Source organism: Oncorhynchus gorbuscha, linkage group LG03 (assembly GCF_021184085.1).
Source record: "Oncorhynchus gorbuscha isolate QuinsamMale2020 ecotype Even-year linkage group LG03, OgorEven_v1.0, whole genome shotgun sequence".
NCBI classification, from domain to species: domain Eukaryota; kingdom Metazoa; phylum Chordata; class Actinopteri; order Salmoniformes; family Salmonidae; genus Oncorhynchus; species Oncorhynchus gorbuscha.
The window spans coordinates 14,183,623-14,208,834 of record NC_060175.1 but is presented as its reverse complement, the minus strand read 5'-3'; the positions used below and the strand labels follow the sequence as shown (position 1 = coordinate 14,208,834).

The window sequence follows — 25,212 nt, the reverse complement described above, 5'->3', positions numbered from 1 at the left end:
ATTTTGTCCCCCCTTTGTTCAGGAACACATTATTCCATTTCTGTTAGTCACATGTCTGTGGAACTTGTTCAGTTTATGTCTCAGTGGTTGAATCTTGTTATGTTCATGTTTTCTGAAAATAAATGCATTTGACATTGAGAGGACATTTCTTCTTCTTCTGAGTTTAAGTACACAATATGAGGTATGAGACAAGAAATATATCAACTCACTATTATTTCCAGCGATAAAGCATTGGGTTGGTACCTGTGTATTTCACTCAATACTGTAACACTACACGTATAATACTACAAGTAATACTTGTAAAATACAAGTATTACCACAAGTAATATATAGTATATAAGTATTACTACAAGCAATACATAGTATACACATCATCTTTGACTCTGTCTGGTCATGCCAGGAGTCTGCCCTTACCAGTCTGTCTGTCCACGGTAAAGAAGCTCTCTCCGTCCAGCACACTGTACACCACCCTGGCACTGCTTCCGTACGTAGGGTCATCTGCATCCCATGCAGTGACCTTCATCACTGATGTTCCTGCGGGAGAATTGCATGTCAGAACAGCACAATAACACAAGGCTTCAGGACCTCCAGGCGTGCCCTTCACTTAAACAAACAGATAGTGAATCAGAGAGGAAGAGGAAGCGTGATAGAGGGCAGGCTGGAGAGCTATTTTAATGCCCTGCATATTGTTTGTTACTGACAATAATGTGTTATTTCAGAACACCTCTACTAAACGACCTCTCCTTCGTAACAGAGCGTTATCAGGGATGAAAGAGCTCATCAAGGTATTTAAGATCTCTATCTTCAAAGACAGATGGAAGAATGTTAAAAATCAAACAAGCAACTAATGACGATTACAACCATTTATGAACCTGAATAGTTTCCATGACACCTTTAAAACAAATATTTATTGGGGGACATTGAAGCATAATTCTTGGCTGTTCTAAGTAAAATTTGTGTAGCCACAAGCCTCTGGCACTGCAAAGCCTATATTTTACATTTAGTCACACATTTTAGCCAAAGCAAAGCCTTAAGCCTATAAAGCTTAATGGGCCACAGTCCTGTGGGGAAAGAAAAACTCAACAAGCCTTTTAGCGGTGTTTCTCTGTGGAGAAACATCTTGTCTGGGGTGAATGGGTTGGTGTCAGCAATGGCCCCTCAAGGACGGAGAGTCAGCCTACATCCTTGGCCCAGCTATAGGTAATTACTGACAGCTGGTGTTGTCCACAAAAGGTCACAGCTGTAGCATTCCCAGAGCCCTGTCATGCCTTATGCTAATTATGCTAATTAGCAGAATGTGTCAGCGTTCTGTTTGTTTCCTGTCATGAGAGTCGCTCCCGAGGGTGGTGCAGGGAAAAGGATAGTGTATTATATTAAAAGCCACCCAGCCATTACCACAGGCGCCTCAGATCAGTATCTGTCTCCACCTTTTTGGTTTCTCCTTAATCTTCACTTGCTAGCAGGGCCTGGAACTTTTCTCCATGGTGGCTTGTGCTAGCTATTAGCATAGCTAGCTAAGGGGAATGTTTTCCATGCAATGGCATGGAACTGAAGCCTAGGAATTCTGCGATGTTCTCAAACTCTTTCCTATTATTGCACCGCTAAATCCTCATCAGTGTAGCCCTTTGAGTTTAACCTAATTCCAGATTTTAGTGATTCATATTTCACCTCATGTCGGATAATTCAAAGGCTGGATCTATTGATGCTGTTCTTATGGGGTCTTTAAGCATGTACTGTGTTGTATAATACCATCATTATCACTCCTAAAATGCTAAAGTAGACACCCTGCCTATCCTCAAACAAAGGGGTTTGTGTCATTGTATGGCTGAGACCAGTCTGAAATGTTTTTATCGCCTTAAAAAGAGATGGTATTAAGCAGATAAAAATTTTGCATTGCTGGAAATGGGGGGGGGGGTTGTGCATTTCTGCATACCTGGTTGTGCGCTGGTAAAGCTGGGAAGCTATTCCCATTCATGGTGTTATTTTGTTATCTTAATTTTCCCCAGGTAATAATCAGCGTGAAGCCATTTCGGGGCTGCCTGGGAGTGAGGCGGCTGGAAGAACTATATAAATGCAAATGCTAAGTTATTGTGTTTTTAAAATAGGGAAGTAGGAGTTATAGTCTGCAGCAGCTAGAGTCCTTATTAATGCCTTGACTGGCCTCAGCTTTCACGAGCAGAAGCAGCTAAGTCATTAGTTATTGGCTGGGGTGTTTGTCTGTTTTAGGCAGTCTACTTTGTGACAGCCTCAAGGGGATTTCAATAAAAGTTTTTGACTAACCCAATAGGAAAACAGAACAAAATATTACAGTAATGAGAAAAGTATTATAATGAAGAAAGTGCCTGTTATTCATCATCTAAATGTTTGTTTTGCTGTCTCTAAATAAAACTGGATGAGTAAATTGCTTGGATATGAGATAGAAGGTAGTGGAGTAATTATTTGCTTTATTTTTTATTTTTTACAGTTCATGGCAGTAATGGCAGATATGCACTTAGTGAACATATATTTTTTTGAAATGTTCCTGTTTGTTTGTGGGTCCTCCTCCTCTTCAGTTGAGCTTCACGTTGACTGTTCTCGATCTCTGGCTACTGTAGGTTTGTACAGACCTGCTCTTAGCACGTCCTGGCCATGAATATTGCATATACTGTGGAACTTCACACCACTGCGCCACAATAATAATAAAGGAGTTCTGAAGGCTATGTCTGCATCCCAACTGGCATCCTTATTCCCTACATAGTGTATTTATGTCTTATTTTATTTGTTTAACTAGGCTAGGCAGTTAAGAAAAAAATCTGATTTACAATGACGGCCTACCCTGTCCAAATCCGGACAATGCTGGGCCAATTGTGTGCCGCCATACGGAACTCCCAATCATGGCCGGAAGTGATTCAGCCTGGGTCATGCTGTTTAATCAGCTTGTTGACATGCCACACCTGTCAGGTGGATGGATTATCTTGGCAAATGTGTGCACAACATTTGGAGTGAAATAAGCTTCTTAGGAAACATTTCTGGCATCTTTTATTTCAACTCACAGAACATGGGACCAACATTTTACATGTTGCGTTTATATTTTTGTTCAGTATACAATTGCTCAGAGAAATATATTTTGTTTAACAAGTTATATATATTTTTTGTTAAAAATATAGGGACCTAAAATATTGTCACCCCTGTTTTTAATATATTTCAATACCTCACCTTGCGAGGATAACAGAAGTCCGCCTTTAAAATAAAAAAACACATTGGGAGAGATTGGGAGAGGCCATTGCTTAGGCCATTGCTCTATACAGAATCTTTCCAGATCCTTGATATCCTTCATCTGCTCTTATGGACTGCCCTCTTCAAATCAAAACCACAAGTTTTCAATTAGTTTCATGTCCTGTGACAAAGAGAAGGTCTCAAGGTTTTGCTCACCTGAGTTAGAATAATAAGCTGCAGACCATATTATATACCAAGATAGTTACCATCTGTACTTTTCATAGTTGTCTATTTACCACCACAAACTGATGCCCTCACTAAGATCATACTCAATGAGCTGTATAGTGTCATAAGCAAACAAGTAAGCAAACAACAAATGCACATCCATAGGCGGCATTCCTAGTGGTCAGTGATTTTAATACAGGAAAACTGAAATCTGTCTTCATTTTTTTTAACAGCACGTCACCTGTGCAACTGGAGGCGACACAACTCTAGATCACTTTTACAACCACACACAGAAATGGATACAAAAGCTCTCCCTCTCCCACCATTTGGAAAATATGACCATAACTCTATCCTCTGGATTCCTGCTTTCAAGCAAAAACTCAAACAGGAAATAGCAGTAACGGAAATGGTCCAATGAAGCGGATGCTAAGCAAGAGGACTGTTTTGCTAGCACAGACTGGAATAAGTTCTGGAATACTTCCGATGACATTGAGGAGTACACTACATCAGTCACCAGCTTCATTAATAAGTACATCGACATCATCGTCCCCACAGTGACCTTACGTACATTTCCCAACCAGAAGCCATGGATTACAGGCAACAGCCGCACTGAGCTTAAGGCTTGACCGGTCACAACTTGCAGACTTGTTTACGTGTTGCTGTGCGTTTTGTTGCCAACCTATTTTGCTACCTGACAACTTTACGGTTTTTACTTTTTAATTACCGTTTATATTTTTGTTTTTTCCCTCAACTTTTTCACTCCGGACGCTTTATCTGGACATGGTTCGTCAGGACCTCCAACAGCCGAAGCTAAGTAGTAACATTAACATGATGCCTTCTAATTGCAGTCGCTGTACTCATAATATACAGGAGAACGATCGCCTTACGTCGAGGATAGCTGTGCTACAAGCCCAGCTTCAGACGCAATCGTTAGACAAGGGTAATTTCAGTGTAGGTAAGGATGGAACAGCGTCTGTGCCACCAGTAAGTACAGATAGTAGTATAAATCCCCTGGCACAGTCCCCTCAGCCGGACAACTTTCTCACGGTTTCTGGAAGGAAATGCTGTAGGAATGCTCAACCGGTGTGTCGCTCATTCAGCCGACAGAAACTAACTCTAACCCTAACCCTAACCCTAACCCTAACCCTAACCCTAACCCTTTGATTTGATTTCGACCTGCCGCTGTCAAGGAGTGGGACAAAATCCAGACGCATATAAGAAATCTTGCTATGACCTCAGACGAGCCAGCAAACAGTCAAATCGACAATACAGGACAAGATTGAATCCTACTATAAAGGCTCTGATGGTCATCGGATGTTGCAGGGCTTGCAAACTATTATGGATTACAAACGGAAACCCGGCCGTGAGCTGCCCAGTGATGCAAACCTACCTAACCAGCAAAATGCGTCCATGCTAGCTTCAAGGAAAGCAACACTAAACCATGCATGAGAGCACCAGCTGTTCCGGATGACCGTGTGATCTTACTATCAGTAGCCGATACGAGTAGGACCTAGCGGGGCCAGATGGATCACCAGGACATGCACTCAGAGCATGCACTGACCAGATAGCAAGTGTCTTCACTGACATTTTCAACCTCTCCCTAACCCAGTCTGTAATACCTACATGTTTCAAGCAGACCACCATAGTACTGTGTGGCTCAGTTGGTAGAGCATGGCGCTTGCCATGCCAGAGTTGTGGGTTCGATTCTCACGGGGTGACCAGTTTGAAAAAAATATGAAAATATGTCTGCACTCACTACTGTAAGTTGCTCTGGATAAGAGCGTCTGCTAAATGACGTAAATGTAAATGTAAATAGTCCATATGCCCAAGAACGCCAAGGAAACCTGTTTAAATGACCATCGTGCGGTAGCACTCACATCTGTAGCCATGAAATGCTTTGAAAGGCTGGTCATGCCTCACATCAACACCATCATTCCAGACACCCTAATCCAGGGACTTTAAATACTGTAATTATGTTCCGTGCCCCCCACCATCTGATCAAGAGAAAAATCTTGCATACCGCCTCGACAGATGACACAATCGCTATTGCACTCCACACTGCCCTCTCCCACCTGGACAAGAGGAACAACTATGTGAGAATGCTGTTCATTGACTATAGCTCAGCGTTCAAAACCATTGTGTCATCACTAAGCTCAGGACCCTGGGATGAACACCTCCCTCTGCAACTGGATCCTGGACTTCCCGATGGGTCGCCCCCCAGGTGGTGAGGGTAGGCAACAACACATCCGCTACGCTAACCCTCAAGACAGGGGGGAACCCAGGGGTGGGTGCTTAATCCCCTCCTAAAATCTCTGTTCATCCCCATCTGCTTGTCCGCATACAACTCCAACACCATCATTAAGTTTGCTGATGACACGATGGTTGTTGGCCTGATCACTGACTACGATAGGACCGACTATAGAGAGGAGGTTAGTGACCTGGCAGTGTGGTGACAGGACAAAAACCTCACCCTCACCGTCAGCAAGAGAAAGGAACTGATCGTGGAATACAGGAAACAGAGGACCGAGCACGACCCCATCCACATCGATGAGGCCTCAAGTTCCTCAGTATCATGGTCCACACTCACCAACACAGTTGTGAAGAAGGTAGACAACGCTTCTTCCCCCTCAAGAGGCTGAAGAAATTTGGCATGGGCCCTCAGAATCCTAAAAAGGTTCTACAACTGCACTATTGAGAGTATTTTGACTAGTTGCATAACTGCCTGGTATGGAAACTGCTTGGAATCTGACTGCAAGATGCTACAGAGTGTAGTGCATACATCACTTGGGCTGAGGTCCCTGCCATCCAGGACCTCTATACCAGTCTGTGTCAGAGGAAGGCCCTAAAAATCTTTAAAAACTCCAGCCACCCAAGTCATAGACTGTTCTCTCTGCTACCGCAGTGATGCACCTGGTCAAGGTGCCAATGCACTCAGTCTGGAAACAACAGGATCTTCAACAGCTTCTACCCCAAAGTCATAAGACTGAAACAGTTAGATAGTTAAATAGTTAACCAAATAGCCCCATTTCATGAAGCTCCCGATTAACAGTTCTTGTGCTGATGTTGCTTCAAGTTTGAAACTCGGTAGTGAATGTTGCAACCAAGGACAGGCAATTTTTACCCACTATGTGCTTCAGCATTTGCCGGTCCCGTTCTGTGATCTTATGTGGCCTACCACTACGCGGCTGAGCCGTTGTTGCTCCTAGATGTTTCCACATCACAATAACAGGACTTACAGTTCACCGGGGCAGCTCTAGCAGGGCAGAAATTTGACGAACTGACTTGTTGAAAAGGTAGCATCCTATGACGATGCGGCGCTGAAAGTCACTGAGTTCTTCAGTACAGGCCGTCCTACTGCCAATGTTTGTCTATGAAAATTGCATGGGTGTGGCTGAAATAGCCACACCTATTGCTGAAGGTGTGACGACATACTTTTGTAGTGTATCTACCTCAAGTACGTCGTACCCCTGCACATCGACTCGGTACTTGTACCCTGTATATATAGCCAAGTTGTCGTTACTCATTGTGTATTTATAAATAGTGTTATTACTTTTCTGTTATTTCTCTATTTTTTTCTGTCTGCGTTGTTCGGGAAGGGCCCGTATGTAAGCATTTCACTGTTATTCTACGCCTGTTGTTTATGAGGCATGTGACAAAAAAACATTTGATTTGAGATGGCCAATAAGCATTGCCTACTGGACAACAATGCAACATGTGGTGCTGTCATTTGTGGTCCTGTTAGTTACAAAATAATACAGTGTTAATAACAAAAATGGTAATATCCTGTATTAGCATTTTAAAACATTAATAGTTGGAAGCCTCAGGTGTTTGGAGCGTCTCTGAGTAATTGCACCCATAGTGATATACTAAGGAAGCGGCAATTGAAGCGTAATAAGCCATTTTTTCTGACCATGAACATTGTGTGGTGAGCTTCCAGCACCTTTGAGTCTGCTCTTGAGTAGCATCCCCCAAGTGGGTGCTACACGGTGTTAGTGTTGTGTCGTCGCAATCTAGCTAACCATCTACAAAGACGGAGAAAGTAGAACCTGAGGGGGCAGCTAGGTACGTAGCTGAGTCTGCGAAGTGGACCTTTCTGTCTCTCTGACGCCGACTGACTGGCTACCTCCGAGACCATCAATGCTTCCTCTCAATACCATCTGAACTGCTTCAAATCCTGCTCCCATCCTGCATAACACTTAAAATGGTTTTTGCTTAAATTACATGCTCATGGATTTCAGTTTGTATTGACTGCTATATGAGTGGAATAAAACTTGAACTTCAATATACTGTGGATTACAAATACATGCAGAGGTAAGTACTGTATGTGCAAAAATATATACAGTATATATAAAGCCCTTTTTACATCAGCAGTTGTCACAAAGTGCTATACAGACACCCAGTCTGAAAGCCCAAATAGCAAGAAATGCAAAAGTAGAAGCACAGTGGCTAGGAAGAACTCCCTAGAATGGTAGGAACCTAGGAAGAAACCTAGAGAGGAACCAGGCTTGAGGGGTGGCCAGTCCTCTTCTGGCTGACAAACATTTTAAGGAACGAACGGAGGGTTTTGAGTCGATAGCTTTCTTTTTCGCCCCTACTGGCAAGATTTATGCATAGGCCTGTTTTAATGGCAGCAACACAGTCTGTTCAAACGGCTTCCCACAGCATTCTACACTCAGAAGGAGATGGTTCAATTACTGTGTGGGGAGCTGTAGAAGAGTGCCATGTGTGAGACACTAGACTGACAGATATTTAAGAGGCAGCCTCGTAAAAGAGATTTGTGCCCATCTCAGGCGCGGTGGCGATGGCTGCGTGGCGGCAGCTAACGCAGCATCCTCCTCCGGTTCGGCCCGCCCTAATCTGCAGGACTGAGTGCTCCCGTATTATGGATCATTTAGTAAAGCCATAAAAGCCGAGGTGTTTTCACATGAAAAGTTATTTATCCACTACTTCCTGGAGTGATTCATTTCTCAGCGGTCCACGTAAAAGGACACGAATGAAAAAAAAAGATGAGGGGAAAAATTTGCTGTGTCATAAAAGTAAATGGCCTGCTTACTGAACATTTCTATGAGGTCCCCCTGAGGATTTAGCGATAATATTTCCCATCTCCCATGACAGAAAAATACATTTAGCCTTTATTAGCCCTTACCTTTGTTATTTTATCAGATTGTGTCATTATTTGTTTACCAGACAGTATTGTGGAGCTGCCGGCCTTCAGTTGGCTCCCAAGAACCACAGCTACTGTTCAGTCTAAAAGCAATCGATTTAATGCTATCAGCACAGAGTAGACACTTGTGTGGCCAGGGAACCAAGGAGGGGGTCTGTTAAGTACACTTTAAGAAGTATGAAACATAGCGAGAACAATGTTGAATAATGCAATATGAACATAATCTCTTTGAAACAATAAACTGTACCGGAATTGGCTTACAGCTATGTGTGTAATGAAAAGTTAAGTAGGGCTATTCAGCTTGTTCCCATAATGCAACCCCTTTTGGTGCTAGGTTGAACCCTTTGCAGAGGGTTCTACTTAAAGACCTCTATGAAGGGTTCTTCATAGAACCCTATATAAATGGTTTTACCTAGAACCCACTATGAAGGGTTCTTCCTAGTAGCCTCTATAGAGGGTTGCCAGGCGACATGAAACAACTCCTAGCAGCCATGTTGGAAGACCACCACATCAATTATCCCGACAACAACAGCTGCATCTACCCCAAGCTGCATTACAACAGTGCCTAAAACGAGTTTATTCATCACCACAGACCATTTCTGCGCTGTATTTGGCTGCTCTAACAAGGCAGGAAAGAACATGGGGGAAAACATTTTCAACAGCAAACATGAAACACTAAGGAGATAAGACTCACAAGCTGTCAGAAAAGCAAATAAACCTCTGTGCCCGTCAAGACCTGAGCCCAGGCAGCCGTCAGTACAGGGTCTGCAACGATCATTTCATCACTTGTCAGTCTGATCTATTTAGAGTTTAGTGTAGCTGTTAGCTGTTATGCTAACCAGGTGTTGACAACAAGACTAAGTTAGCCAACATTTGCTAGCTACATAGCTTGTAGTCTAGCTATTAGAATGTGTATCTCTCATAGGCGGCGGGTGAGTTCAAGTTTTGCGGAAGCAAATGTTTTACCATAAAAATGCACTTTTATAACAAAGCATTTCATGCATATCAGGGACCTACATTTCTCTCAGCAATTTGCAGACTAATGTAAGACTACTATTCTTAATGTGATGAGTAGATTGACTTTCCAATTTATTAGGCTATTAATTAATTATCACTGTGCATGATTGAGCGTGTAGTGGCATATGCCTATAGACTATATCAGAGAGGTTGCTTTTATTTCCCTTTCACAGGAAAATTATTTCCTTTGATAAACACATTTCATGCAATTCTACTACACTTTATATGACTGGCGACATTAGCTTACATCTTTTTGAATAGGATAAATCCTGGTGAAGCCTAGGCCTACTCTGCTGACACTGACAAATAGATAAATAAAAATGACCTTTGCAACCATCTAATCTAGGTCCACGAAAAAGGGGAGGCACGCATATTACAATATATTGTCAATCTAGCCTGGAGGAGGACATTATTGTCCAAAAAACCTCCAGTGGCACTGACTCAATGATCATTTGCTGAGAACTTTATTCACAAGAGGAGGGAAAATGTATGGACATTACAGCATAGGCCTCAATGGGATAAGACAACCTGCTGTGTTGACTATCGGTTGTTCCAGCACAACAAAATATGTCATCTTCATATTAAACTAAAACACCTGAATGAATTAAACACAACCAGACATTAAATAGCCCTGATGGTACAGGTGACCTGAATAAGTGATATTCTAACAGCAGGTGTACTTTTCATTTGTTTATGTACTGTAGGTTCACCAGCTGACTTCCTACAGTTTGTCGACTGTAAAAGATGAGCAATGCTCCAGCATCGTCATTTTCTACTAATTTGTCCTTTTCCAGATATGAAAGGAGACGTCCCTCAGTTAGACAAAATGTTTGTCATATGCTGTTTCTTGGTCAATCTGAATGATTCTGTTGTGCCATTTGAGTAGTGTCCCCTTAAACCGAATAAAGAGATAAGCAATAACTGCTGACTAAACAGAAACACAGTTTCCCAGGCATTTCTTTATGTACACGTATTAATATATAAAATGTCATCTGGAACAACATGTAAAATACTATTATTTATTATATTGTAAACATATTGTACTTTAATAATAGGCTATTTTGTAGTATGAGGGAAATGAAAAGTATTTTGTGTGTCATCTCTGCTTTGCCTAGCCCCATTGAATAAAATGTATTTCTTATAGCCAAACTATTCTTTCTTTCTTTTACAATTTAAACATATTTAGCATAGACAATGTGATTGTTGTGGTAGTCTTAGGCAAACCATTTTTATCATCACAGTGACATCTCCAAGTGCCACTCAGACCGTCTGGAAGAACAGTATATTCTAAGCTATGGATCCCATCATCTCCTGCTTCCAGACATTTCACCACCTAGATTACAAGGGTTGGATTTGCACTAAAACTATTTCATGTTAGCACATGGCATGTACAAAGTCTAGTATAATGATTAGCCTCATATACATTGTCTATCGATGTAGTTTTAACATTGAGGACATATAGCTGAACAATAAGTAAACAAAATGTGACATGTAGACAACATGTGATTTAAGAGATTCTCTGCTTCAGCTACACAATGTTAAGGGGTGAATTGCAAATGCCCATAAGGTTAATGCCATCATACTGTAGGCCAGTGGTTCCCAACTCCGGTCCTTGAGTACTCCCAAATAGGGGGTACTCCAGGGAACCTTCAATAAATTCCCTGGTATTCCCAAAATCCCAGTTGACGGTTTACCTGAATCAGGAGGGCAATAAGCAGGAAATCCGGGATCCTCCAACCAGGATTTCAGGAAAACAACTTATATATATATATATATATTGGCGCCCCGGTCTAGCACACCTGATTCAACTTGTCAACGAATCATCTAGCCCTTAAAGTGGCTACAACCAAAATGTCTGCTGTTGAGGGTACTGGAGGACCAGAGTTGGGAAACACTACTGTAGGCCTATGGTGCTTTGGCATTGCATGCAATTATAGTCAGCTGCAAAATGGGTTCAGATGGCTGATATTCAGAGATAACTTGGCAATCAAATAAAACAAAACTTAAGAGAACTTAAAACTGAACAAAAATGTACTGTTAATTTGCAAATACAACATAGAAAAACACAGACAAATTAGAGACAAATTCCCTTCCCCTCTTTATTGCAAGATTTTGATCTGTGATGAATCAACATTAACACTAGTTCCTCTTGAATAATATTTTTAAGTTAACAATTAAAACAACTTTAAACACTTCACTTCAAAAAGTGTACAAGTAAGCTAACTCATATGTAAAGGTTAGATATCTTAGTAACAAATAGGTTATTATTACTAAAGCATAATGTCAGATGAAAAAAAAAGACAATACCTGAGGTGGCTCAACTGATCGCTGTTCTACATGTTAAACAGACTTCTGTTCCAGCACAGAAATAGCACAATTAATTATCAACTAATTAGGTTTGATTATTTGAATCACGTGTGTTATTGCAGGGCTAGAACAGAATCCTGCACAACCAGCAGGGTTGGCCTGCTCAAGTTGTAATAGGTTTATACGTACATTGTGTGTGACTATTAAACTGCATTTTTGTTTACAACATTGCTAACATAGGTACTCATAACCCATGTTATACAACAGTGGTCACCAACCGGACGATCACGATCGACTGGTGTCTGAAGGTAGAACTACCCAGCAGGCCCAGAGAGCAAATCAAGTGCACCTATAGGCCTACCGCTGGCCAATCAGATAGCTCAGATCACCGTGTCGGCACCGTGTCGGCACCGTGTCAGCAGTTTCTCACGCCATAGACATTAAAAAAAGAAGCCTCGAACGCACAGCAAAGTTGATCATGTGAAATTTCAAAACGTTTAAAACCATGACTGGAGAGACAACGAATACAGCAAATAACTGCTGTTTTAATGATTAAGTTAATGTTTAAGTTGTTATTCAGCACTGTCAACACTTTGGTGAACACTTTTATAAGCCATAAAATGCTCGTTTCGATAAGCTTGAGTTGTTATTTGCAGTTTGTCTTTTTTAATATTGAGGATTTATTACACTTTCTATGGTCATAGGAGTAACAACATCAATTGGTGCATGAGGCAGAAATAATGCATTGTGACTTAAGTTTGAGCATCAGATGGAAGACTGTGTCCCCTTTTCTCAGCGTGAGAGGAGGTACGGTGAATCAGGTGAGACAGCCTCACCACTGCACCCTCCCCTCAGACTGACCAGCAGACGCAGGCCATCAGTCCAGGAAAAAAATAAGCAAGTGATTATGCTCACTCAGCTGTGCTTCACAAGTAATAAAACACATGGTCTATTACCAGTGAGATAATGTAGCTAAAATGTTTAAATATAATTTCAAATTGGTCTGAGAAGAACACATTGGCAGGGCAATTCAAGCTTTGCCAATATGCAGTGATAATGTATCGGGCCTATAGTCTACTGCGCAAACCTCATTGCTACAGACCTGTTTTTAATTGGTTAATGTTGCTTAGGCTTATATGTTTTACGCAATGCTTTTAAAAAATCTGAGGGATAGATCTCGGCTTGCATTTTGAATCAGAAAGTGATTTAGACTCAGAAAAGGTTGGTCACCACTGGTATACAAGGACGTACACTTATTCTCTTGGAACATTCACTGGGACCTCTTCATCTGCAGACAGGATTTCACAGCTCTCTGTATCTGATGACAGAAAACATCACAAAGAAACAGGCTTCATTACACTCAAATTACACAGCACTGAATGTCATGTTGCTATATCTCTGTCCTCACAGTTTGTCTTGCTAGGGACTACAACTAGAGGATATGATTTGATTTGATTTGATAATGTCCTCCCACAAAGGTTTCTGCCATATCCAGCGTAGCCTACTCTCTTCTTTCTCTGACAGCTGGAGCTGCTAGCATAAACTCACCCAAATCCGTACAAATTAATGTGTGCAACCGCAACATTCAAACGAGGCTACAAAGAAAACTAATGGGACTATAGCGACTACTGTTGACGTCAAAATCGGGGGTGTGAACTAGGTTTCTATTCAAGCGTTGATCGACATGGTAATGGCTCTATAGTATTGTGCCAAGAACTCTCTTGAAAAGATGGACCCTCCGTTATACCTTGATGTGTCATGTCGTAACGTACAGTACGTATAAAGCAACTATTTCTGCCTTACTATCTCACTCCACCAGGTGTAGCACTTCTATCATCCTTTAAAAACAAGAAATGGACAGTGACGGGGGTAAGGGGGGGGGGGGGGGTACCTAGTCATTTTTTGCGTCCTCATTGCGTCCTCATTGCATGCGACCATCATTCTCAAAGCCGCTGTTTACTTCTAAGATCACTTTAGCACCGCCCTAAAAACCCGATTCAAATTCGAAACAAACCTTCAAATAGGTATGTAATGACACATTATATAAACTCTTTATAGTGTTTTATTTACATTTTAGAGGCGATCAGTTGGACAGTTCGGGTGAAAAAAAAGAAATTTGGTTTACAATGGTATTGACATTACAGTTGATCTGGAAGTATTACGTTTTTGGGGCGAGAAAATAAGGGCAATTGTACTGACCAAAGCGATGTACGAGTTTATGTGAGTTTACGTTAGTTAATTCATTCACCCTCTTCCATTGCTTTCAGCTAGCTTTTTGAGTTTGTGTTTTTAATTTAAAATGATAAATACATCAAGATAGCTAACTAGCAAATACACACTAGCTGGTGATATGTAATTCACTTAGCTACCTGTATCTATACAGTATGTAAAGTTAGCTAGCTCACCAGCTAACATTATGTTAGCAGCTTATTTGAGTTAGCCTGCACACAAAGTTTTGGTAGTAATAATAATATTATATTGTATTTTTGTATTATTTCCTTAATATATTTACTTACTTGAATAGGTTCTCCCATTGCCTCTGTTTTCAAGGTCCTTAGAAAAATAAAATAATGGTCAATCTTCCCGATGTTTTCAGTGGTAGCAAAACGTAGCCACCAATGTGGTTGATTAGGACTTCCACCAGACCGACTCTGATCTTCCAACATGCCACCTGGTGTGGTTGCTAGGTGATTTGTGACGCAACTGCTACCCTTCTATAAATGGTTCTACCAAGAACCCTTTTATCAACGAAATGTTCTTCCTAGAACCCTCTATGAAAGATTCTACAGATAGCCTTTTATCTTATGTTATCTTTAAAATTAAGCTCTTTATGACAATACGTTACATATATCATAAGGCCTTTTGTTGAAGGCTTAGTTAAATCATAACACAGTGGTCTGAAACCAAGGCCACATCAGACCTGCAAGTCACATTATGCTGTCTTGCAAAATGTAATCCAGCCAAAGTGAGGATATCGAATAATTGGAACTTTTAATCACCCGCAACCCACATTCAGAATGACTGCAAAAGTAGCGAATATTGATAGATGCTGAGACTACATAAATCATCTAAATTGGAACAACCATCTCAGTAACGGGTCCAATTTATACAACTACTAACATATTTGTTTAGAAATGTGTATGTTATTTCTCTTTGTGTAGCATAAGATTAATCAACCAATCACATGCATAAACACAGATATTGCAACAAACAATTCTGTAAATCAACCTGCAATAAAGGATGCTGGGAAATACAGTAATGATGGGTGTGATTGAGTGTTTTTCTATTTATGTATTTATTTTCGCCAGAGGTGCTTGTTGAAACCAAGGATTCTTTCTCAGATGAGCCATGCATACACATCAATACACTAAAAGTAAAAGAGTCATAAAAAAACTAAACATTCTTCAGTAAAAAGGTCCTCTATCAGCATTTTGAATTGTCCTTGAGGCACCTGGTTTAGATCTTATCTGTCAGAAAGATATCAGTTCGTCTCTGTGGATGGTTTGTCCTCTGACAAATCAATCAAGTTTTGGTGTTCCTCAAGGTTCCGTTTTAGGACCACTATTGTTTTCACTACATATTCTACCTCTTGGTGTTGACATTGTGTTTCCAAATGACAACTTCCACTGCTATGCGGATGACACACAGCTGTGCATGTCAATGAAACATGGTGAAACCCCAAAATGGCCTACTCTGTGTATGCTACAGTCACAAGACATAGGCCTCCTTATTGTCCCTAGAATTTCTAAGCAAACAGCTGGAGGCAGGGCTTTCTCCTACAGACCTCTATTTTAATGGAATGGTCTGCCTATCCATGCGAGAGACGCAGACTCGGTCTCGACCTTTAAGTCTTTACTTAAGACTCATCTCTTCAGTAGGTCCTATGATTGAGTGTAGTCTGGCCTAGGGGTGCAAAAGTAAACGGCAAGACACTGGAGTGACGAACCGCACTTGCTGTCTCCCCTCTCGCCACTGCAATTTTTTGCCCTGACCATATTACGGGGGCTGAGTCACTGGCTTACTTGTGCTCTTCCATGCCATCCCTAGGAGGGGTGCGTCATTTGAGTGAGTTGAGTCACTGACGTGATCTTCCTGTCTGGTTTTGCACCCTTTCGGGCTCATGCGGTGGCGGAGATCTTCATGGGCTATACTCAGCCTTGTCTCAGGGTAGTAAGTTGGTGGTCTGTTGATATCCCTCTAGTGGTGTGGGGGCTGTGCTTTAGCAAAGTGGGTGGTGTTATATCCTGCCTGGTTGGCCCTGTCCGGGGATAACGCCGGACGAGGCAACAGTGTCCCCTACCCTCGCTGTCTCAGCCTCCAGTATCTATGCTGCAATTGTCTATGTGCTGGGGGGTTAGGGTCAGTCTGTCCTATCTGGGGAAATTCTCCTGTCTTATCTGGGGAAATTCTCCTGTCTCATTTTTTTATTTCACCTTTATTTAACCAGGTAGGCTAGTTGAGAAAAAGTTCTCATTTGCAACTGCGACCTGGCCAAGATAAAGCATAGCAGTGTGAACAGACAACACAGAGTTACACATGGAGTAAACAATTAACAAGTCAATAACACAGTAGAAAAAAAGGGGAGTCTATATACATTGTGTGCAAAAGGCATGAGGAGGGAGGCGAATAATTACAATTTTGCAGATTAACACTGGAGTGATAAATGATCAGATGGTCATGTACAGGTAGAGATATTGGTGTGCAAAAGAGCAGAAAAGTAAATAAATAAAAACAGTATAGGGATGAGGTAGGTAAAAATGGGTGGGCTATTTACCGATAGACTATGTACAGCTGCAGCGATCGGTTAGCTGCTCAGATAGCAGATGTTTGAAGTTAGTGAGGGAGATAAAAGTCTCCAACTTCAGCGATTTTTGCAATTCGTTCCAGTCACAGGCAGCAGAGAACTGGAACGAAAGGCGGCCAAATGAGGTGTTGGCTTTAGGGATGATCAGTGAGATACACCTGCTGGAGCGCGTGCTACGGATGGGTGTTGCCATCGTGACCAGTGAACTGAGGTAAGGCGGAGCTTTACCTAGCATGGACTTGTAGATGACCTGGAGCCAATGGGTCTGGCGAAGAATATGTAGCGAGGGCCAGCCGACTAGAGCATACAAGTCGCAGTGGTGGGTGGTATAAGGTGCTTTAGTGACAAAACGGATGGCACTGTGATAAACTGCATCCAGTTTGCTGAGTAGAGTGTTGGAAACAATTTTGTAGATGATGACATCGCCGAAGTTAAGGATCGGTAGGATAGTCAGTTTTACTAGGGTAAGCTTGGCGACATGAGTGAAGGAGTCTTTGATGCGGAATAGAAAGCCGACTCTTGATTTGATTTTCGATTGGAGATGTTTGATATGAGTCTGGAAGGAGAGTTTACAGTCTAGCCAGATACCTAGGTACTTATAGATGTCCACATATTCAAGGTCGGAACCATCTAGGGTGGTGATGCTGGACAGGCGTGCGGGTGCAGGCAACGAACGGTTGAAAAGCATGCATTTGGTTTTACTAGCGTTTAAGAGCAGTTGGAGGCCACGGAAGGAGTGTTGTATGGCATTGAAGCTCGTTTGGAGGTTAGATAGCACAGTGTCCAAGGACGGGCCGGAAGTATATAGAATGGTGTCGTCTGCGTAGAGGTGGGGAATCGCCCGCAGCACGAGCAACATCATTTATATCAAAAGAGAAAAGAGTCGGCCCGAGAATTGAAGAAGAAAGTTAGCCTTGGGGGGGCGTTGCGATGGGGTGAGTCTGTTTATGACTCTTCATGCGGTGACATCGATAGACTGGTCGTGGGTCCGGATATTGTAGCCCAGGAGTATGCTTCGGTGGTAGCACAGGAGCTCTGGCCGGGCTAGCTTCAAGCTATGTGGGTGGAAACGCTAGCCAGGAGTAATCATCCGGGGTTGCGGTTAGCTAGTTAGCTAGTCATCTGGTGTCCTGTGTGAACTTAAGCCTGCTCCCTCCAATTCTCCTCTCTCTCTCTGGGGACCTGAACCCTAGGAAAATGGTTGTTCTGCTGATCCAGCCTGCGGCTATGGAACCCTGACCTGTTCACCGGACGTGCTACCTTGTTCCGGACCTGCTGTTTTAGACCCCCCACCTCTCTCTCAAGGAAGCATCATGCAAAATATATTGGCACACTCCACTTACCAAATAAGGTGTGCTTTCACCTGCTTTTATAGTAAGCCTTGAGGTGGTACCACCCAGTATACGCATTTCATACTGAACTGAAGCAAATCTACATAACTCCAGAACAGTCAAAATTGACAAGAGAATCAACTTGTTTCATTATAACTATGCCTAAAACATCTGGTTTTCAATATTCTCTCTCGCTCTCTCTCATGAAAAGCCGAGTGACATTTACTTCTACAATGCTGACCTGTTGCACCCGCTACTGTGATTATTATTTGACACTGCTGGTCATCTATGAACATCTTGAAGAACGATCTGTCCTTTATGGACATCTACTCTTATAATGTCCACCCGGCACAGCCAGAAGAGCACTGGCCACTCCTCAGAGATTGGTTCCTCTCTAGGTTTCTTCGTAGGTTCCTGCCTTTCTATGGAGTTTTTCCGAGCCAACATGCTTCTACAGCTACATTGCTTGCTGTTTGGGGTTTTAGGCTGATTTTCTGTATAAGCACTTTGTGACATCTGGTGATGTAAAAAAAGCTTTATAAATACATTTGATTTGATTTGACCAATTCATCCAATTTTAGGGATCAGTGGAGATAGAAGGGATCTCCAGAGTTAGCCATCCCTGAGTTAGCCACCCAATGAAGTAAGGTACAGCAAAGTTTATGTAAGTCGCTCTGGATAAGAGCGTCTGCTAAATGACTTAAATGTAAATGTAAATGTGGCTTTGTATTATTATTTATTTTTTACTATATTCAGAGTAAAAATTATACAATCACACTTAACTGCAGTATATTGGGGTTCTTTAAGAGTCACTGAGTGTTAATTCAACTCCTGAACGAACATTGGAAAACGGTACACTGAAAACCACTAGGTAACACAGGTCAATTTGCTGTGTACAATGCAATACACACACTGCTGGATTGCTCAGACTCTCTTCTATGCTCCTACTCTCTGCCCCCAAAAAAACCAAAAATACTCATTTAAAATACGAAAATCATGGTAAAGATATCAACTATGTCAGTACTGTATGTAAAATGATTAAGGGATTACCAGATACAAACATTCCCATAATATACACTATATATACAAAAGTATGTGGACACCCCTTCCAATTAGGGGAGGTCCATACAGAAATGGTTTGTCTGTTTGTTTGGAAGAACTTGACTGGCCTGCATAGAGCCCTGACCTCAACCCCATTGAACACCTTTGGGGTGAATTAGAACGCTGACTTCAAGCCAGGCCTAATAGGCTAACATCAGCGCCCGAAATCACTAATGCTCTTGTGGCTGAATGGAAGAAAGACTCCGCAGCAATGTTCCAACATCTAGTGGAAAGCCTACCCAGAAAAGTGGAGAAGAGTGGAGACTGTTATAGCAGCAAAGGGGGGGACGAACTCCATATTAATGCCCATGATTCTGGAATGTTCAACGAGCAGGTGTCCACACACTTTTGGTTATGTAGTGTAGGTACAGCTTAAAACATCTCACACCTACTTTTTTTTATTGGATTACTCAAACTGATGTCATGACGTTTCCCTGTTAGGGGAGGTTTATGACCCCACATAAATACCTTTCCCCCTTTTTCTCTCCACTACAGAATGGACTCTTGGAAAGCCCTTTGTTAACATAGAGAGTGTATTGTAACATCAAAAAGTTGGGGAAAAGAACCATCTTTATGCAATCCAACCAGTTGGAAGTGTCCGTTGGTACTTAGATAATACGATGTCAAATCAGTTGTTGTCTGAGACATTATTACTGATGATAGGACAACAAACTGTATCTTGGAAAGTCTACACATTCTAGTTATCAGATTCACAGTGAACTGTTGTGCAATTTAAATATTGAAATATGAAACTATTTGTGAAAATATGAAATATACATTTATTTTTTGAAATGAGAGGATTGTTTTCATAAGTGAAATATGTTCAGTCAGTGGCCAAGCCCATGTGAATAGGCATTGGTTGGAAATGATGAAACAACACCTTTTCTACATTTCTATAAGAGCCCCCGTGACCCAATTCACAGCGAACTAAGCCAACCTCAGCATGAGCTCTGGTTGCGAATGGTTGAACGACTACAACCTAAACGTATGGACTGATGTCCATACGTTTAGAAGGGGGAATTTCAACGTGGAGGTGACGATCGCCACACTGGGAGGATGAATTTGAATACACAAGCCAGAATTATAGCATGAGCTTATAGTATGAACTTTGAACTCTTATTCACTAAAGAAGTGTTACATCCTAGAGTTATCAGCAGCAGTTGTAAACGTGTGTGGCCTAGGAAAGGACGAACAATCTCTTCAGAATGACAGGATACTACAACGTATCCGTTCTACCACACGGCGACGGCACAACAACGTAACCGTTCTACCACACGGCGACGGCACAACAACGTAACCGTTCTACCACACGGCGACGGCACTACAACGTAACCGTTCTACCACAAGACGACAGACTACAATGTATCCGCCCAGAAATATTCTTCAAAGGACAAGGGAGATCTCTGCTGGGAAACCGAGCCTTCCATCTTCGACCAATCTATTGAAGCGCAGATGAGAGTAAATATATTTCTTGCATTTTCCTTTTCCGAATGGGCGGTTATTTAGAATGCATAAGATTCTGTATTTACGATAGCATAGCTTCATAAGGTCCGATAGAGATCCAATCCTTTTGTTCCTCAGTCTTCCCGCGCTTTCATTCAAACCCTACCCCCTTTAATTGTGTAACCAGCCACCATATCGGTTTAGTCAGCTAGGGAAGTTTTCTTTCAGGACATAATCAGTAATCAATGTATGATCCATCCTGTGCATATGTAATTCTGTGTGATTATTTAGGTATTTAGTAAATAAATAATTACCCCAAATTTTGTATTGCTGATTCAACTTGTTAGCCAGGGTTCGTGAAGATAACCAAGAATTTTACGCCATTCAGACTGAATAAGGTGACAATTAATAATTGACTTCTATTGATATAAAAATTACCAGGTCTTTAAGAGTTTATTCGGAAGACAACAGATCTATAAACATTCTTCCGTGGTGTCCCGACTTCCTAGTTAATTACATTTACATGATTAGTTTAATCAGGTAATATTAATTAGAGAATTGATTTTATAAAATAGCATGTCAAATCACTTAATCCATAGTAAAGACACGACACTGTTGATGTTAAAGTTTAAACACTAAAGTAAACGCCAATACTCAGACACAGTTTAAAAGACAGAAAAAAATACAATAAAAAGCTTATTCAGATTCAGATGTGTTCTATGTAGAACTCTTCCCGCCTTCCAAAGAAACATTCTTGCCTTCCAAAGAATCAAAGAACCCGCTCTTCCAAAAGACGGTTCTTAGGATGAAAAAGGGTCTTGGTGCTTTAGTTTAATATCCTTACAAGAGAGCAATGTGGTACGTCCAAAAGACTGCACGACTAAAATGTCTAGGTCATGTCACTCAAGGCATGAAAAATGTCCCTTGAAAGTGGATATGCCTGCTCTGCCTTTGTCCATCCAGCGCTCCCAGGTGACACATCAGACTTCTCCACTTCCATGTCAATTCATGCTCGGTGACTTCAGACACGTCAAAATCAATGAGTTACGACGTAGGGGTTGAGTCTGTAACACTGGATGTTCCTAGGCAAACAAATAGACTTGGACGTGGGCCATATTGATCGAAGAACGCGGTCGGCCCATCCTATTCCTCTTCACTGTGATCTCTCTCATTTCACGTCTCACCTGCACTTAGCCTGGATAGGCTGTCCCTGCCATGACAGTAACCTCCGCCATCTACAGCTCTCCACAGCATAGAAAGGTTATATAGGCCATGTGCTTACTTTAGTCTCCAATATGGGGATCTGTGCTCTACCCTAAACCCTGTGCTGTGCCCTGCCAATCAACACAGGTAGCATCAGGTAGGGCTGTGAAGGCTGTGAAACAAATCTCATGTCCTAGCTTCTCTTTCCTGGCCAGGGTCCCCTTTGAAGGGAACCACATCAATCACAGGATTAAAGCAGTGAAAATGTTCACACAATGTTCACCCACTGATGCTCCAGTATGAGACTGTGTTGACCATTAATATAAATAAATAATATAATAATAACAATAAATGCCATTTAGCAGACACTTTTTTCCCCAAAGCAATTTACAGTCATGCGCGCATGCATTTTTAAGTATGGGTCGACATGGGAATCGAACCTACGCCCTTCCAACTGAGCTACAAAGGACCACTTTGCGGTCACCGTGAGTGTGACTCGTGTGCAAATACAGTGCATTCCAAAAGTATTCAGACCCCTCGACTTTTCCCACAGTTTGTTACGTTACAGCCTTATTCCAAAATGCATTCAATTGTTTTTATCCCCTCATCAATCTACACACAATAGCCCATAATGACAAAGCAAAAACAGGTGAAGATTTTTTTTGCAAATGCATTTAAAAGAAAAAACAGAAATACCTATTTACACAAGTATTCAGACCCTTTGCTATGACACTCAACATGTAGGTGCATGCTGTTTCAATTGATCATCCTTGAGATGTTTCTACATCTTAATTGGAGTCCACCTGTGAGAGAGTTTACAGCGTTTACATGTCAGAGAAAAAACCAAGTCATGAGGATGAAGGAATAGTCCGTAGAGATCCGAGACAGAATTGTGTCAGCCCAGATCTAGGGAAGGTTACCAAAAAATATCAGTAGCATTGAAGGTCCACAAGAACACAGCGGCCTCCCTCCATCATTCTTAAATGCAGAAGTTTGGAACTACCAAGACTCTTCCTAGAGCTGGCCGCCCGGCCAAACTGAACAATCGGCGAGAAGGGCCTTGGTCAAGGAGATGACCAAGAAACTGATGGTCACGCTGACAGAGGTCCGGAGTTCCTCTGTGAAGATGGGAGACACATCCAGAAGGACAACCATCTCTGCAGCACTCCACCAATCAGGCCTTTATGGAAGAATGGATGCATCACTGCCTGGTATGGCAACTGCTCGGCCTTCGACCTCAGGGCACTACAGAGGGTAGTGCATACGGCCCAGTACATCACTGGGGCCAAGCTTCCTGCCAACCAGGACTTCTATACCAGGTGGTGTCAGAGGCAGGCCCTAAAAATTGTCAAAGGCTCCAGCTACCCAAGTCATAGGCTGTTCTCTCTGCTACTGCACGGCAAGCTGTTCCGGACCGCCAAGTCTAGGACCAAAAGGCTTCTTAACAGCTTAACAGCTGGTGTATTTGGCGCATGTGACAAAAACGCTTTGATTTGATTTGATTTGATTTGGAAGCCACTCCTCAGTAAAAGGCACAAGTCAGCCTGCTTGGACTTTGACAAAAGTCACCTAAAGGACTCTCAGACCATGAGAAACAAGATTCTCTGGCCTGATGAAACCAAGATGGAACTCATTGGCCTCAATGCCAAGCATCACGTCTGGAGGAAACCTGGCACCATCCCTACAGTGAAGCATGGTGGTAGCAGCATCATCATGGGGATGTTTTTCTGTGGCAGGGACTAGGAAAAAGGCTTGATGGAAAGATGAACGGTGCAAAGTACATAGAGATCATTGATGAAATCCTCCTCCAGAGCGCTCAGGACCGGAGACTGTGGAAACGATTCACCTTTCAACAGGAAAATGAACCTAAGCACTCAGCCAAGACGACACAGGAGTGGCTTCTGGAAAAGTCTCTGAATGAGTGGCCCAGCCAGAGCCCGGACTTGAACCTGATCGAACATCTCTTGTGAGACCTGAAAATAGCTGTGCAGTGATGCTCGTCATCCAACCTGACAGAGCTTGAGAGGATCTGCAGAGAAGAATAGGAACTTCCCAGATACAGGTGTAGACTTGAGGCTGTAATCGCTGCCAAAGGTGCTTCAAGAAAGTGCTAAGTAAAAGGTCTGAAAACTTATGTAAATATGATCAGTTTATATTTAATACATTTGCAAAAATGTTTTAAAAAACTGTTTTTGCTATGTCATTATGGGGTATTGTGTGTAGATTGAGGAGGGAAAAAACAATTTCATACATTTTCGAAAAAGGCTGTAACTTAACAACATTTGGAGAAAAAAATCGAGGATTCGGAATCATTTCCGAATGCACTGTGTCTTAAAAGCATACCCACAAATTACAACAATTTGAGCAATTTTCTTGTTTCTATACCAGACCTTGGTTCAAATGATGGTTATTGGTTAATAGACCAATAACAAAGAGAGTACAAAACCTTTCTGCCAATAACAGCTCATTTCCTGTTTTCCCCTTCCCACTCAGACAGTCCTGGCAAAATTCTCGTTTGATAAATATTTTTTTTGCTAGAAAACTATTTATTACAGTAAGGTACATTGTTATCAAGAAAGTATTTGATATTGATATAAAAATAGCTGCATTGGGCCTTTAAAGACAAACTGCAATTTTGTTTAAAGTCCAGAAAAATTTGGCATCAGTGTTTGTTCCTGACAAACAAAATGTAAGAAATACAATTCCCAATAGTGCTGTGGATCATTGAGAAAATGTACAGAACAAGTTTGACATCACTTTTTCATGTAGCGTAAGTTTTGAAACTTTAGACATGGTGTATAAACTAAAGCTAAATATTTAAACCCCTACTTTGGATGCCATGGTATGAAAGAGCGAGGAGATGGATCCCATTCAAATATTAATGGCTTCTCTTTCTATAGAGCTAACAAAAGGCAGAGTTGGATCCAATTCAAGCCCTTCTCAATATGTTATTTTCAAATTGTCAGCAAAAACACTAAAAGACTGGTATTTATTAAAAAGTTGAAAAATCCATGTCGCATATCTCCAGCAAGTAAATTGTGTGATGTACTGCAAAGCCATAGGCGACGCAAAGTTAATTTTTTTGATGTACTGCAAAGCCATAGGTGACGCAAAGTAAATTGTGTGATGTACTGCAAAGCCATAGGCGACGCAAAGTAAATTGTGTGATGTACTGCAAAGCCATAGGCGACGCAAAGTAAATTGTGTGATGTACTGCAAAGCCATAGGCGACGCAAAGTAAATTGTGTGATGTACTGCAAAGCCATAGGCGACACAAAGTAAATTGTGTGATGTACTGCAAAGCCATAGGCGACGCAAAGTAAATTGTGTGATGTACTGCAAAGCCATAGGTGACGCAAAGTAAATTGTGTGATGTACTGCAAAGCCATAGGCGACGCAAAGTAAATTGTGTGATGTACTGC

The 25,212-nt window shown here is 41.7% G+C and overlaps 1 protein-coding gene across 2 annotated transcripts in view; it reads right to left on the bottom strand.

Annotated features, from left to right (window-relative positions):
• Positions 1 to 25,212, bottom strand: part of LOC124026231 (cadherin-22-like) — a 339,307-nt gene that overhangs the window by 101,553 nt on the left and 212,542 nt on the right. For both annotated transcript variants that reach the window (XM_046339344.1, XM_046339352.1), the window contains one exon: positions 415 to 534. In XM_046339344.1, the coding sequence (XP_046195300.1) occupies positions 415 to 534 (120 nt within the window). The remainder of the gene's footprint in view (positions 1 to 414; positions 535 to 25,212) is intronic.